Genomic DNA, 16,826 nt, shown 5'->3' on the forward strand with positions numbered 1-16,826 from the left:
AGGATTTGCTATAAAAATGTCAGGAGACAGAAAAATTTGAAAAAATTGAAGGCAATAAATTCATATATGAAGACAAGACACCCGAAAATATAACTTTTGTCTTCAAAGCTTTTGTTGTATCACATCGTGTCCCACTTGCTACCAGGGCCAGAAGTGGCAGCGTTTGTGACAAATTACTTGATATACTGCTTCACATATTTTCTCAGAAGTGTTAATTCACAGAATCAAATTAATTCTCTTTACAGTTACACTATTAAAATCAGACTCAATGTGGCTTGTTGGCCCAGTGGTTAAGTGCCAGTCTACAAATCCAAAGTTCTCAGGTTCAGTCTCCTGTCAGTCCCAGGATTTTTATTTGTCACTCATCCTTCCTTGTACCACAGGCAATTATTGATAATATGAAAAGTGCCTAATTGCACCGTGACTTGGAGACCCCATTAAACTTAAGTTTTTCTTTTAAGTGGCTGGGTAGAATTAAGTGTAGTGAAGTTCTGTGGCATTCAAACCAACCTTTGGGTTGATGACAGCTTTATATTAAGGGTCATAAGCATCACTTTGACTAATGATACAGGGCGATAATTACAGCCCTTTAGCAATCCAACTACTTTCAGGAAGATTGCAAGATCTGACTACTGGACAGCGATATGCACACCACTAACAAGTCGTACAAAATACATCGCCTTGAGCTGGCTCCTAGCAACTTCCACCAATAATATCTTCCCCCCCCCCCCCCCCCCAATAAAAGAAACAGGCTTCTGATTCTTTGAGCCTTTCTATACTTACACTCTTTAATCTACTTTCCTTCCTACAGGGCACACAACTTACCACCCCAATTCCACTAGACCTGGCAGCCAGCTGGCTGCGTGTTTTGCCAAGTTATTCTGTAACATGCTGCTACTTGCCAGGACTGAACGAAAGGTATAATTTTGCAGTCCTGGTTTAAGTATCAGTTATTTTCTTAATGAGTAAGGAAAATCAGTTGTCACTGTTACTCACTGTAGAGCCATATTTTAAGACTGTTAAATTCCACATTTGGCATATTGCCAAAAGTTAAAGTTGATTTTTTTACTTTCTGTGGTTTTTGTCATATTTTTCAATACATCTACATGGATACCTCTGTAAATCACATTTAAGTGCTTGGCAGAAGGTTCTTCGAACCACCTTCACAATTCTCTATTATTCCAATGTCGTATAGCGCATGGAAAGAAGAAACATCTATCTTTTCGTACGAGCTCTGATTTCCCTTCTTTTATCGTGCTGATCATTTCTCCCTATGTAGGTTGGTGTCAACAAAATATTTTCACATTCTGGGGAGAAAGTTGGTGATTGGAATTTCATGAGAAGATTCTGTCACAACGAAAAATGCCTTTCTTTTAATGATGTCCAGCCCAAATCCTGTATAATTTTTGTGACACTCTCTCCCATATTTTGCAATAATACAAAACGTGCTGCCCTTCTTCGAACTTTTTTTATGTACTCCGTCAGTCCTATCTGCACAGCAGTATTCTAAAAGAGGATGGACAAGTGTAGTGTAGGCAGTCTCCTTAGTAGATCTGTTACATTTTCTAAGTGTCCTGCCAATAAAACGCAGTCTTTGGTTAGCCTTCCACACAACATTTTCTGCGTATTCCTTCCAATTTAAGTTGTTCGTAATTGTAATACCTAGGTATTTAGTTGAATTTGCGGCTTTTAGATTATACTGATTTATCGTGTAACCGAAGTTTAATGAATTCCTTTTAGCACTCATGTGGGTGACCTCACACTTTTATTATTTAGGATCACTTGCCAATTTTCACACCCATGAGATAGCTTTTGTAAATCGTTTTGCAGTTTGTTTTGATATTCTGATGACTTTAGTAGTCGATAAACGACAGTGTCATCTGCAAACAACCTAAGACGGCTGCTCAGATTGTCTTCCAAATTGTTTATATAGATAAGGAACAGCAAAGGGCCTATAACACTACCTTGGGGAACGCCAGAAATCACTTCTGTTTTACTCGATGACTTTCCATCAGTTGCTACGAACTGTGACCTGTCTGATAGGAAATCACAAATCCAGTGACATAACTGAGACGATATTCAATAATCACGCAATTTTACTAAAAGCTGCTTTTGTGGTACAGTGTCAAAAGCCTTTCGGAAATCCATAAGTACGGAATCGATCTGCCTTGTCAATAGCACTCAACACTTCATGTGAATAAAGAGCTAGTTGTGCTTCACAGGAACGATGTTTTCTAAACCCATGTTGACTATGTGTCAATAGACAGTTTTCTTCGAGGTAATTCATAATCTTTGAACACAATATATGTCCCAAAATCCTGCTGCATATCAACATTAACAATATGGGCCTGTAATTTTATGGATTACTCGTGCTACCTTTCTTGAATATTGGCGTGACCTGTGCAACTTTCCAGTCTTTGAGTACAGATCTTTCGTCGAGCAAACGGTTGTATATGATAGTTACGTATGGAGCTAATGCATCGGCATACTCCAAAAGGAACCTAATTGGTATACAGTCTGAACCAGAAGACTTGCTTTTATTAAGTGGTTTAAGTTGCTTCCCTAATCAGAGGATATTTACTTCTATGTTACACATGTTGGCAGCTGTTCTTGACTCGAATTCTGTAATATTTAATTCGTCTTCTTTTGTGAAGGCATTTTGGAAGGCTGTGTTTAGTAACTTTGCTTTGGCAGCACTGTCTTCTATAGTATCTTCATTGCTATCGCACAGAGAAGGCAGTGATTGTTTCTTGCCTCTAACATGCTTCACATACGACCAGAATCTCTTTGGATTTTCTGCCAGTTTTCAAGACAAAGTTTCTTTGTGGAAACTGTTATAAGCATCTTGCATTGAAGTCTGCGCAAAACTTTGAGCTTCTGTAAAAGATAGCCAATCTTGGGGATTTTGTCTCTCTTTAAATTTGGCACGTTTGCTTCATTGTTTCTGCAACAGTGTTCTAACCCGTTTTGTGTACCAAGGAGGATCAGCTCTGTTGTTTGTCAATTTATTTGGTATAAGTCTCTCAATTGCTAGTGATACTATTTCTTTGAATTCAAGCCACATCTGGTCTACACTTGTATTATTAATTTGGATTGAGTGGAGATTGTCTATCAGGAAGGCTTCAAGTGAATTTTTATCTGCTTTTTTGAATAGTTATATATTCCGGTTATTTTTGGAGGATTTGGGGATTACAATATTCAGTCTTGCTACGACAACCCTGTGTTCACTAATCCCTGTATCAGTTTTGATGCTCGTTATTAACTCAGGATTATTTGTTGCTAAGAGGTGAAGTGTGTGTTCACAACTGTTTACTATTTGCGTGGACTCATGAACTAACTGCTCGAAATAATTTTCAGAGAATGCATTTAGCACAATTTCAGATCATATTTTATGCGTACCTCTGGAATTAAACATGTATTTTGGCTAACATATCGAGGGTAAATTAAAGTCACCACCAACTATTATCGTATGAATCGGGTATGTGTTTGAAATCAAACTCAAGTTTTCTTTGAACCTTTCAGCAATTGTATCATCTGAAATGGAAAGTTGGTAAAAGGATCCTATTATTATTATTATTTTGTTGTGGTTGCCGACATTGACCTCTGCCCTTACTAACTCACAGGAAGTATCTATTTCAAATTTTGCGACAAGTTAAAGTACTTCCAACAGCAAGAAACACGCCACCACCAACCGTGTTTAGCCTATCCTTTCGGAACACCGTTAGGTACTTTGCAAAAATTTCAGCTGAGCTTATATCCGGCTTTAGCCAGCTTTCAGTGCCTATAATGATTTGAGCATCATTGCTTTCTATTAGCACTTGGAGCTCTGGTTCTTTCCCAACACAGCTACGACAATTTACAACTGTTATACCAGTGGTTGCTGTAACTACATTCTTCCTGTTTTTGGCCTGCACCCTTTGTGACTGAAGCCCTTCTTGTGTTTACCCGAGACCCTCTAACCTAAAAAAATGCCCAGTCCACGCCACACAGCCCCTGCTACTCATGCAGCCGCCTCCTGCATGTAGTGGACACCTGACCTATTGAGCGGAACCCGAAACCCAACCACACTTTGGCGCAAGTCAAGGAATCTGCAGCCTACACAGTCGCAGAACCGTTTGTGCCTCTGATTCAGACCCTCCACTCGGCTCTGTACCAGAGGTCCGCAATCGGTCCTGTCGACTGTGCTGCAAATGGTCAGCTCTGCTTTCATCTTGCAAGCAAGAATGGCAGCCTTTACCACTTCCGTTAGCCACTTGAAACCAGAGAGAATCTCTTCTTATCCAAAGTGACACACATCATTGATATCGATGTGAGCAACCACGTGCAGTTGGCTGCACCCTGCGCTCTTCATGGTATATGGGAGGACACTTTCCACGTCTGGAATGACTCCACCTGGTATGCACACAGAGTGCACATTGGTTTTCTTTCCCTTCTTGTTAGCCAAGTCCCTAATGGGCCCCATAATGTGCCTAACATTGGAGCTCCCAACTATCAATGATCCCACCCTCCGTGATTGCCTAGATCTTGCAGGCTGAGTGGTTTCCTCTGAAACAGGACAGGCGACAGCATCAGCCACAGACAGCACCTGGAACCTGTTTCAGTCAAACCGAGGAGGCCTTATGTGCGGCTGCGTGGGAAGTCTTTTGACGCCTGCTTCGCACCGGGGCGACCTCCCACTCGACCACAGGTGCAAGCAGTAACTGGGTTGGCCACCGGTGAGGACCTATCGGAGGACTCAGACGTGCTGGACATCTGTTGGATCCCCTCGGCCGGCCCACAACAGTGGTGCCCATCCACTGCAGCCTCAAGCTGTGTAACCGAAGCCATCACACCCTGAAGCTGAGAGCAAAGTGTCACCAACTCTGCTTGCATCTGCACACAACTATCGCAGTCTCTGTCCATACTAAGCACCATGGAAAACTAAACTATGCAGATAAATGGACTATCAGCACGTGCTGCGTAGGAACTGTGTCTAATAATACGCAGAGATTCAAATACCTAACTATTGAATCACTCAGGTGAAACTAAATAATTCGTCCCTGATTAGGAACTTGTAATATGTCACAAAAATCGGTTTACTTTCCGACGCAAATGAAAACACGAGAACTGTGCCTATTACATATTAAATTCACACACAGAAACTCTAGAAACTAATAAATAATAAAATTCATGTTAAACGAATAGCTGTTAAATTCTAGGTGAATATCACATTATTTACTCATTTTGTGTAAATATTCACTTGATTGTAAGTTAATAATGTTTGAAGTGCCTAAGACAGTTTCCTAATTGCACTTTTTTTGTTATGAATTGCAGGTGACAAATTGGGAAGAGTCGTTCATATTATCCAGTCCCGTGAGCCATCTTTGCGTGATTCCAATCCTGATGAGATAGAAATTGACTTTGAAACCCTAAAACCATCAACCCTGCGTGAGCTGGAATCATATGTTGCCTCTTGTCTGAGAAAAAAGCCACGTAAGCCATACTGTAAGTCACATTACTAACATCCTGCTATTTTGTGACATTCCCAGTACTAAATAATGTTTTAATGAATTCAATTTGTCATACCAATATTAGAGAGAGCCTTCATTTGCTTTAAATGTGATTATTGTACATTATAAACCAGCTCAGTTTCGTGGATACTGGATGTTATTATTTATAAGAGAATTACATATCATTCATTCACACTTAATACTGGGAATGTTGCATGACGTGTGTGGTTCTGCCATAGTGTTTCATTGCTATTTTTGCATGAGAGGTAAATGATAGGTAGTAGTAATTACTTTAAAAGCCTGTGTGTATGCTGATACCCAAAGGTACATCTGTGGATTTCCACAGTAATAAAAACATTGTGGCTAAAAACTGGAGGAAGTTGTAAATAGTAACAAAATTTCCATTTACTTATGTTACATATCATATATGTAAATGATTGCATGAAGCAATAACGAATGTTCGTTGGGTATTTTTGGAATAATTTTGCTTCTGTCCTTATCCTGTAGTTAAAAACTGCTTTACTTACACGTATTGACATTGTGTTGGCAAGATCTTAAGTTTTGCTCAATCTGGGAAACATGTTCCTGAAATCATCATTGGTCACTAGTTACCAGTGCTGTAAAAGGTGGGAACTTCCAGCTTCCCTCAGTTAGTACTTTGTCGTGTGTAAGCAACCAGCTAAAATATGCACCAAAGTTAAACATTGTTTAAACTGCATCAGTAAAATTAAGAACATGTTCTAAGTTTCATGTTAGGTGAAGCAAAGTGACTGTTCACTGATGTGCGAGATCAAGTTGAAATTGGTGATCTACAGAAGTTTGGTCATTTTTGATGATAAGGAGAAGGCAACGATATAGTGGCTTGTTTTGTATGTTAACAGGTATATTCTCACACCACCCACATCTCTGTGACTTTAAATTTGATGCAATACATGAGGCTGGATAAAAGAATACAATAGTTTTTTAGTAATAGGAGAAATGGAAAACACAAGTGTACGGGTTTCAGCAAACAGAACATACTAATTTAGCCGTGGTGCATCCCCAACCATCAGAGTTCCAGCACGCAGACTGTGCTGCAGTGCCTTAAAAACTTTAATAACTATGGCTACATAAATATAATGGAAAATCCTGGGTGTAATACAAATATTGGAAGGACTAAATGAATGACAACATTACTATGTAGCTGGACAACTTCCTTTTTTCAGAGCTAACTGATTTAGGGCAAAACAACACACACACACACACACACACACACACACACACACACACACACACGTACACGTACTTGGCTTTGTTGTTGCAGCTGAACCAGGTATGACTAAATTGTACCAGCAAATCAATTTAGTCCATATGTTTGGATGTGTCAGGTGGAGTTGAGGTGGTTAGAGGAGAAAGGTGGTGAGAATGGAGGACACACACCACTAATTCAAGCACTCTCACACAAACTGAAAATGAGGAATCCTTTATTATGCAATATTACGCTGATAAAAACTTTACTGAGGCTTAACCTACCTTTCATCCTGCTCCTAACTAAACCCTTACTGCACCAACTCCCAATCCCCCTCTGTATGGATCGTTCCCTGCAAAAGACTTGGGTGCAAGACTTGCCATATTAAACCCATCCAGCAAGTCCTATTCCAGCCCCATAACAGGCATGTGCCTCCTGTGAAAGTAGCCAGATCATACTCGAGCTGTATTGTAACTTTCGCAGCCAACTGCCCACCAGAATGATTGGCCGCTGCTGAACTATGGCCAAGCACCCAGTAGTGGATCACACTAATGAGCACAATATAATATACTTAAGTGACTGCTTCTTCACAACTCGTGCCATCTGGATCTCCCTCACTTCCCTCCCAACCCTTCAAACTCCAGCTTCTCTGAATTACATAGATATGAATTGTTCCTTCAGAACATACTCCAATCTGCCCTCCATCTGGCCTCAATCTCTGCTAGCCCCTGCCCCATCCCACCCCTGCACCCATATCCTCCACTTCATTCGGTCTACACTCACACCCTCCCCCTTCCCTAATTTTATCTCTCCCTCCCAATATACTTCTGCACTTCATTATATACAACATGCAAGTTGCATTGCCCCTGCCAGGGCAAGCTGATTGGTGCCACATTGCTGTCACGTTCCCTTGCTGCCTTTCCCTCCCTGCCATTAGCCATTCCTCCCTCCCTCTCTCCCACCTCTCGACTACTTCACCTGACACAGTCCCTTATCCCAGTTTAGCTGCCATACCAATAAAATGTAGTGAATTGACACACTGAAGCTGTGAGTAAGTGAATGTGCGTGTCTGTCTGTGTGTCAATGTAGTGGTGAAGAAGGAAAGTGTCTGAAAGCTTAGCAGTGTTTTCCATCTTGTTAATGTGCCTATTAACCACTCAACACGTCGACCATAATGGGAGTTGTTATCTTTGTTTCTTCCAAAATTAATCACTGTAGATTCAGATCAGAGACTATTGAATGTGGCTGCTTTATCCACACACACATTCATCTGTGTGTGTGTGTGTGTAGTGTTCCCAAAAATAAATATCCCAGCCACACAAAATATACTGAATGAATTTAGTTGGTTATACTGTCACATATTTGTAGTTCAGACGATTTTCCAAATTTGGACATTTTAAAACCTAGAAATAATTATTTAAATAAAAATAAATTTTTAGTATTACATTTTTATGTCAGAGTAAAAAGTTAAAAATAATTTCTCTTAGCCCAATACAGATAGTTTTGAAAATTCACGATTGTGTTTTTAATAGCTATGAAAATGCTTCCAAGATTTATAACAAACAATATGAGGCACGTGCAAAAAACAATAGTTTGGAAGTGAACTAGTCCTGCATCAATTATGTATTGTATGCACCCCAAGTTTTTCATAATAAATCCCACAAGTATTTATATAGCTAATTAAAGTTCACAATTACAAATTTCCGGAACTATCTGTATTGGGCTTTATACTTTTTCAGTCTGAAATAAAAATCATGTTACATGAAAAAGTTATTCTATTTAGATAATAATTTTCTTTCTTTTTTAGTGTTGTGGATGTGAAATTTTTCAGTTGATCTCAAACATTTTGATGGGATTACAACAGATACATGTGACAAATTTCAGGTTTATTTCAGTTTCTCTTCACGAGTCACAGCGTATTGCTTCCTACTACATATATCATAAGAAAAAACCATGAAGGTAAAAGTTAGAGAGATTTAAGCTCACACAGGGGCTTACTGGCAACTGTTCTTCCCATGAACCATTTGCAACTTGAACAGGAAAGGGGGAAATGACAATGGCGCACAAAGTACATTCCACCACACAGCAGACAAGCAAGTGAGTTATATTGCACTGCCATCCAGTTCTGTGCTGTGTTGAAAGTTTCAAGTCTTTAGCTCATGGGGAAGTTAATTTAAAATCAGTTGCAAAATTTGGATCAAATGGACAGATAGAGAACGAATTAATAAAAACATAATAAAGTGAGTCATGAATGTACCAAATTTGATTGATGTTGCTTCATACATCCCTGAGTAATGCTTTTATATCACTCCTTTTCATCCCCACCCTCATCTGTAGGGGTGCTGCAGGGTTCTTACTGCCACAGTAATTTTTTTCCAGGTTCTAAGTGATGTGTGTGCCAAGTTTTGTGAAAATTTGCTTCAGGCATTACAGAGGTTCACCTATAAATCAGATGAATTCTTGCAGACGCTTTCTGCAGCAGGTAATTGACGCACTTAAAGCCTGTAGGTGCAGTGACACAAACTGCTAAGCATGGCTGTTGTATAGTGTCACCCCATTTTCATCCCACCTCCTCCCCTATTGCAGGTAGATGGTTCTTACCCCCACACAATTGCACTGACAACCAGTTCTGAGCTGGGTTTAGAATTTCAAGTCTGTAGCTCATCGGGAACTTAATTTAGAATCAATCGTCAAATTTGTAGCGAACAGACAGACAAGAAAGCATACTAATAAAAAAGTGTTAAAATTATCCTGCTGCATATAAATTCATCAACAACTGGCACATTATTTGGTATGTGGCACATTTGTGCTTCTGGCTCTCCATCTAGGCGGACATAGGACAAAGACAGAATAATGAAAGGAAAATGTATAGATACTGAAGGAAATAGCACTCAAAACCACAAATCAGAATGCATATACAGTGCAAAAATTGGAAATAATAATAATGGTGGTGGTGGTGGTGGTGGTGGTGGTGGTGATTAATAATAATAATAATAATAAAGTAATTTTGTGCCTCTTCTCTCTCCTCTGATCCACCAAGTGCGGTGGCACAGTGGTTATGACATTGGACTCCCATTCGGCAGGACCAGAGTTCAAATCCATGTCGCAGCCACCCAGATTCAGGTATTTGCAGGCTTTTACTGAAGGGTATTACCAGTTTCCTTCCCCTCCTTCCAAAATTTTAACTTGTTCTTTGTCTTGAGTGACCTCTTTGCTAACAAACTGAATTTTCCTCCTCTAACCCGGACTATGGATCTACTATATGATCCATTTAACACTGTGTGTAAATTGTGATTGATTCATCTCACACAGATTCTAATTATTTGATTAGAGGACAGGATACGTGTCAGAAAAAGGGAATACAGCTTCACTGATATAAAAAAGAAATCAGTTTTTAAACATTAATGTTCTATGCCCATCATTTTTTACTTGTCCTGTTTCAGTTTCTCTTCATTATGTGATGCAGAAACTGTTTTAAAATTTTCAAAATCTAGTATTTTTAATGTCGGCTTTGTGTGTGTGTGTGTGTGTGTGTGTGTGTGTGTGTGTGTGTGTGTGGGCGCACGCGCGCGAGTGACCTCTGCAACAGTTACCCGTTCCAGCAGTTGGTAAGTAGACCTTGTCTCCTGTCAAAAACAGTGTTTTTATTCTATTATTAATGTATAATTTGAGTCAGATTGGTGGACATTGCAGTTTTGCTGCTTCAAGGGAATGAATATATAATATCTGTACATTCTTATATGTAACTCCTCTGAATTCAGTGGAATCGTGATAGTAACAAAACTGCTTCAAATAGTTTGAACTATTTTAATTCCTGTTAGGGCTTTACACAGTACTCTGGGGCCAGGGTACAGAAGGTTTTCTGAAGGGGTTTGTGAATGTGTGTGTGTGTGTGTGTGTGTGTGTGTGTGTGTGTGTGTGTGTGTGTGTGTGTGTATTTTGGGGGGGGGGGGGGGGGAGGAGATCATTTTTCTTCAACTCTACCTAATGTCATTGCTTAAAGTCTTCTTCTGTCACTGTTCTCAGAGCCTGAATACTTACAAGCATGGTAGTGTGCATGTAACTACATATATTATGTAAATTATGAAAGGAAAAAGTACTAAGACTCATTCGGAACAGCTAACATACATTGTATATTGATTAGCCATCATGTGTACGTGAACTGAGCACAGGACCCCGAGCTAGTGCAGCTCTCTTTCCTTTCTGGGCTGCATACCTTCCCTTCCTCTTCTTCTCTCTCTCTCTCTCTCTCTCTCTCTCTCTCTCTCTCTCTCTATTTATCTCTCTGGGACGTGTTTTGTGCCTACGGCCGGAGACAGCCGCTTATGACTGTAAGACCTGGTTTCTCTTCTTTTCTCTCTATACTGAAAGGTCTCTGTCCTCACTTCGTCCTTCTCTTTTCCTTGATTCTTCTCTTAACCTCCTTCTCTGCTGCAGCATTTGAGATCTCTTCTTTCCTTTTCTTTGTTCCTCCCTTTCTCTTTCTTTCCTTTTCTTTGTTCCTCCCTTTCTCTTTCTTTCCTTTTCTTTGTTCCTCCCTTTCTCTTTCTTTCCTTTTCTTTGTTCCTCCCTTTCTCTTTCTTTCCTTTTCTTTGTTCCTCCCTTTCTCTTTCTTTCCTTTTCTTTGTTCCTCCCTTTCTCTTTCTTTCTCCCTTTCTCTTTCTTTCCTCCCTTCCTCTTTCTTTCCTCCCTGTGCATGTCTGAAGGCCGACCCACGTGTTCCCACGCCTAGCCGTTGATGGGGTAACGCGTAATTCCCCGCTGCAGGTAGACAGGTAGGACACGTACGTACCCCCTGGTAGAGGCCAGGCCCAGGGAAGGGTGATTACCCGAGCTCAGCCGGTCGTGTTGCAGTACGGCCAAATGTGTTACATGTGGCAGTGATGCCCGTGAGGTTGACTGTCCACCTCCATACCCTCATTGCATCAACTGTATGGGGGACCTCACTGCTTCCTCTAGAGATTGCCCTACTTTTGTAGATGAACACATTATTCAGGAAATCCGAGTGAACGAAAAGGTGTCCATCTTTGCTGCTCGTAAGTTATTTGCCAGTAGAAAGCTCACTGAGCTCCCAGCGGGTAAATATAGCACTGACCATGTCTCTTCTCGACCTAATAAGGAGGTAGCCACACAGACTTGCCATCTCACCTTTAGCGCCACAGTCGTCCAATCGGCCAGCCCAAAGATTGCCCGTTCAACCTCCCCACTATCACCTGCTCACTTTAAGCCTCAACCTTTGTCTGCTCCTGCTAAATCATGAGCCCAAAAATCGGGTGCCCTGACTTCCAAAAAAGAGCCTACTCCCATAGATTTTTTATGTACCCAGACCTCACAACCATCAATCCTGCTTCCAAGAAGGCTCATAAGAAACAAAGTTCCTCTCCTTCTCCGCCGCAGTGTCTCTCTTCTACAGCGTCACCCAGCGGTAGCCGCCCTCAGCCATCTTCTGTGTTGGCGAGACACAGTGCTGTTGGCAAATCAACCAATTGATCACTGGCATCAGAAGCTGCCCCCGAACAACCTATGGATCAGGATCTTCTGCCTTTGGCTGAATGCCGTTCCACACCGTTGGCCACCGGCTCTCAGCGGTCGTTGAGTTGATAGCAACTGTGGTGAGATTTTTCCCTTTCCTGTCCACCCTATGTCAATATCCATTGGAATATCCACAGAGTTTGCTCCAATCGGGATGAATTGTCAATCCTCGTACAATCCTACTCCCCAGTTGTCTTCTGTCTTCAGGAAACACAGCTACATCCCATTATCGCTCTGTTTTCCCTTATTTCCAATCAGTCAGGTTTGATCTCCCTTCTGTTGATGGCACTCCAGCACACGGGCGACTTAGGATTCTTCTCCATGATACTATCCATTAACATCTAACCCCTTTAAACAGTTCCTTCCAAGCTCTCTCTGTAAATCTTTCCCTTTCTGGATATACTTTCTCCCTTTGTACCATATACATTCCATCGGCCACTCCAATGGCAAGAGCCGATCTCCTTGGTCAGCTCCCAAACCCCTATATGCTGGTGGAGGACTTCAGTGCCCGCCACCCACTTTGGGGATCTCCGTGTCCTTGTCAGGGAGGCTCCCTATTGATTGACCTCTTCCACCGAGTGGATCTTGTATGCCTCGGGAACGTACATTTTTGTCTGCCTCCATGTCCACCTTCTCTCATGTGGTCCTTTCAGTTGGTACTGTTCTGCTAGCTCAGCGCTTTGAATGGTTCTCTCTTGCTGATACACACTCTAGTGACCATTTTCCATGTGTCCTTCGAGTACAGCCACAACTGCCATCTATGTACCCAAGACACTGGAAGTTTTCTCAAGCCGATTAGACACTTTTCTTCTCTCTCGCAACGTTTGACGACCGTCCATTTCCTAGCATCGATGATCAGGTCACTCATGCTACGGAAGTTATTCTTACAGGTGCGGAATATTCAATATATAGTACCTTCCCTTTGCCCCGGTGCCCCCCAATTCCTTGGTGGAACCAAGCGTGCCATGACACAGTACGTGCATGGAGACGTGCTCTTCACATTTTCCGCCGCCATCTGGCCAACTGTATCCGCTGTAAGCAGTTACGTGTGTGATGCCATCGCATCATCCATGATAGCAAGAAGGCAAGCTGGGAATTCTTTATTAGCCCCTTTAACACCTTCACTCCCTCATCTGTAGTTTGGAGTCGAATTCTATGGTTATCCGGCATGTCTAGTTTCTCCTCGATCTCTGGGCCAACTGTCGCGCAGGGTACCTTAGTGGGCCCAGTCGCAATTTCTAACTCATTGGGTCAACATTTTGCTGAGATTTTGAGCTCTTCAAATCACCAACCAGTTTTTCTCCCAAAGAAATGAGCAGCAAAAATGTCACCTCTTGCCTTCTCCTCACACAATTGTGGAAGCTGTAATACTGTCTTTTCTATGTGGGAACTCCAACACACTCTCTCTTCGTCTCGCTCTTCCACTCCAGGACCGAATGGCATCCACGTGCAAATGTTGCTGCATTTATCATACCGTAGTCTGCGTACCTCCTTCGCCTTTATAATCGAATTTGTACTGACAGTATCTTTTCCCAGAAGATGGCGGGAAGCTATCATCATTCCTGTTCCAAAACCCGGAAAGGACAAACATATTTCCTTTAGTTATCCCCCATCGCTCTCACGAGTAGTGTATGTAAGGTTGTGGAGCAGATGGTAAATTGATGTTTAGACTGGTGGCTGGAGTCCCGAAACCTTTTAATGCCTGGCAAATGCGGTTTCCGAAAGCATCGTTCTGCAGTTGACCATCTTGTTGATCTCTCCACTTGTATCATGAACAATTTTCTCAGGAAACACCAAATGGTAGCTATATTTTTTGATCTGGGGAGGGTATACGATACCTGTTGGAGGACAGACATCCTCCACACACTGTTCTCTTGGGGCTTTCGAGATCGTCTACCCCTGTTCATTCATGAATTTATGACAGAGCGCACAGTTAAGGTGCGGGTGAACACTACTCTGTCCCACACTTTCTCCCAAGACAACGTGGTGCCCCAGGGCTCCATGCTATGTGTTGTACTGTTTGCCATTGCCATAAATCTGTTATGGACTGTCTCCTTCCCGATGTCTCGGGCTCCCTCTTTGTCAATGATTTTACAACCTACTACAGCTCTCAATGGACCAGCCTCCTTGAACAACAGCTTCAAGGATTTATTGATCACCTCCACTTACGGAGCATCGAAACTGGCTTCAGATTTTCTCCCAGTAAGACCGTCTGTGTAAATTTTTGGCATTGCACGGAGTTTTATCCCCCTTTCCTACATCTAGGCCCTGTCGACCTTCCGTTCATGGATGTCACAAAATTCTCAGGACTTAAGTTTGACAGGAAACTGTGTTGGTCATCCCACGTTTCATATCTTTTGACTCGCTGTCTGTAATCCCTCAAAACCCTCAGTGTTCTGAGTGGTACCTCCTGGGGAGCGGACCGACTGGTCCTCCTCCACCTATATTATGCCCTAGAGCGCTCGAAATTGGACTGTGGAAGCATAGTTTGCTCCTCTGCACAGCTGTCTATTCTTCAGCGTCTCGACTCTGCCACCTCCATGGTTTGCGTTTAGCGTCTGGAGCTTCTTACACCAGTGCTGTGGAGAGCCTTTACGCTGAGACTGCTGAACCTCTGCTGTCCAATCGGCACGCTGTCCTTCTGAGTCGTTATGCTAGTCATCTGTCTTCCATACCTGCTCATCTGACCCATGCCCTTTTTATCGACACCTCCTTGGATTTGGGGTATGCAGGCCACCCTTCCTGTCTATTACCACCAGGAGTTCGCTTCTGTCAACTGCTACAGTCTCTTTCCTTCCAATTTCCAGAAACGTTCTTGACAAATGGGAATACGGTGCCACCTTGGCTTTGCCCCCGGACCTGCCTTCTCTCTGACCTTTGCCAGAGCTTCCCACAGATAGTACCCCCCCCCCCCCCCCCACATAGTTTATTGTTGGGCATTTGCAGCTCTATGTGCACAAATGGAGGCTGCCACGTTTATTTACACTGACAGCTCAAAGACCACATTTGGTGCTGGGAGTGCCTATATTGTTGGTGACACCCCTATTGGGTTTCAGCTTCCCGACCAGTGTTCGGTTTTCGCTGTGGAGCTTTACACTGTTCTCCAGGCTGTCCAACACATCCTTTGCCATAAGCAGATACAGTATATTTTATGCTGGGATTCGCTCAGCTCTCTTCTCAGCCTCCAAGCCCTTTATCCCGTCCATCCTCTGCTCCACCTGATTCAGGACTGCCTCCACATGCTCCACTTGGGAGGCATCTTTGTGGCATTCCTCTGGCTCCTAGGGCATGTTGGTATCCGCGGAAACGAGGCAGCCGATATAGCGGCAAAGGCTGCAGTCTCTCTGTTGACCTGCTGTTCGCATGGTTCTGTTTGTCAATCTACAGAGCATTTTATGTCGTCGTGTTGCTTTTTTATGGCATACACATTGGTCTGCACTTCCCAATAATAAATTACGGAACGTCAAACCTTGTCACTGTGCTTGGACTTCTTCCTCTCGACTTCATTGTCGGGAGGAAGTAATTTTAACTAGACTCTGGATAGGGCACTGTCTTCTTAGCCATTGACATCTTTTAAGTGTCGGTCCTGCCCCACTTTGTCCCCACTGGTCTCAACTGTTGATGGTGAGACACCTTTTACTTCAGTGCCCCTATTTTAATCCGCTGCGTGCCTGTTTACATCTGTCACCTTGACATTGGTTATTCGAAGCTCTTTTTTCTGGGAAAACAACCCACCTTCAATAGCAGTTTTCTAAGATTTATTTCTGTTTTTAGTTTCCCTCCTCTTTAAGTTTTGCTCCCATTTGCTGCGCATTTGAAATTCAGTTTTTTACACTTCACCAAGCCACAGAATGGATGCTAATGTCCGTAACAGTTTTGTGTAACTACATATATTATATAAATTATGAAGGGAAAAAGTACTAAGACACATCTGGAACAGTTAACATGCTTTGTGTATTGATCAACCATCATGCGTGCATGAACTGATCACTGGACCTCACATTTTGTCACTTACATTAGGTGAGCACTTGCACCCACCTTGGTGAAATTGTGAGACCATATTCCTGCCTTACATGTGTGGTAAATAGGTAACCTGAAAAGATACATGTATTAACATCTTCATGCTTCAAGTCTTTGCCTTTCATCATAAATGTCGGAGGATTAACTGCCTGCTGTTCTTCTTACAAAACTGAATCCATTTCAGTTCCACATAATGAAAATTCTTTTGTTCAGTGAAGTATCTCATTTAATGATCCCTGACCAGTAAATACAACTGTGTGAATAAAAATCCTATGTCAAGATCGCAAATTTTCTTTGTTTATTACCAGTATCGGCTCATCTTCAGATAAATGTTGTTCAGTGTGTGAAAATTAATACACATTGTCATATCCTTTGAGCTAAGTTGCCTTTTAATGAAAAATTTCAGTTGCTTATGTAAATTGACAACATTAATCACTAATCAATTTACATAACCAACTAAATTTCTCATTTTAGGGCAACTTAACTCTAAAGAATGCGACAATGTGTGGTAATTGTCACACACTGAACAATATTTTAGATTGATCTGAAGATGGCCC

The 16,826-nt window shown here is 42.0% G+C and overlaps 1 protein-coding gene across 3 annotated transcripts in view; it reads left to right on the forward strand.

The window, feature by feature from the left end:
* LOC124723157 (homeotic protein female sterile) overlaps positions 1-16,826 on the forward strand; it is a 263,408-nt gene that overhangs the window by 211,133 nt on the left and 35,449 nt on the right. For 2 of the 3 annotated variants that reach the window (XM_047248348.1, XM_047248349.1), the window contains exon 15: positions 5,314-5,472. In XM_047248348.1, coding sequence (XP_047104304.1) covers positions 5,314-5,472 — 159 coding nt within the window. Of the gene's footprint in view, positions 1-5,313; positions 5,485-16,826 lie in introns of all 3 variants that reach the window. The other variant, XM_047248347.1, reaches the window with a different exon arrangement.

Source organism: Schistocerca piceifrons, chromosome X (genome assembly GCF_021461385.2).
Source record: "Schistocerca piceifrons isolate TAMUIC-IGC-003096 chromosome X, iqSchPice1.1, whole genome shotgun sequence".
Lineage (NCBI taxonomy): Eukaryota > Metazoa > Arthropoda > Insecta > Orthoptera > Acrididae > Schistocerca > Schistocerca piceifrons.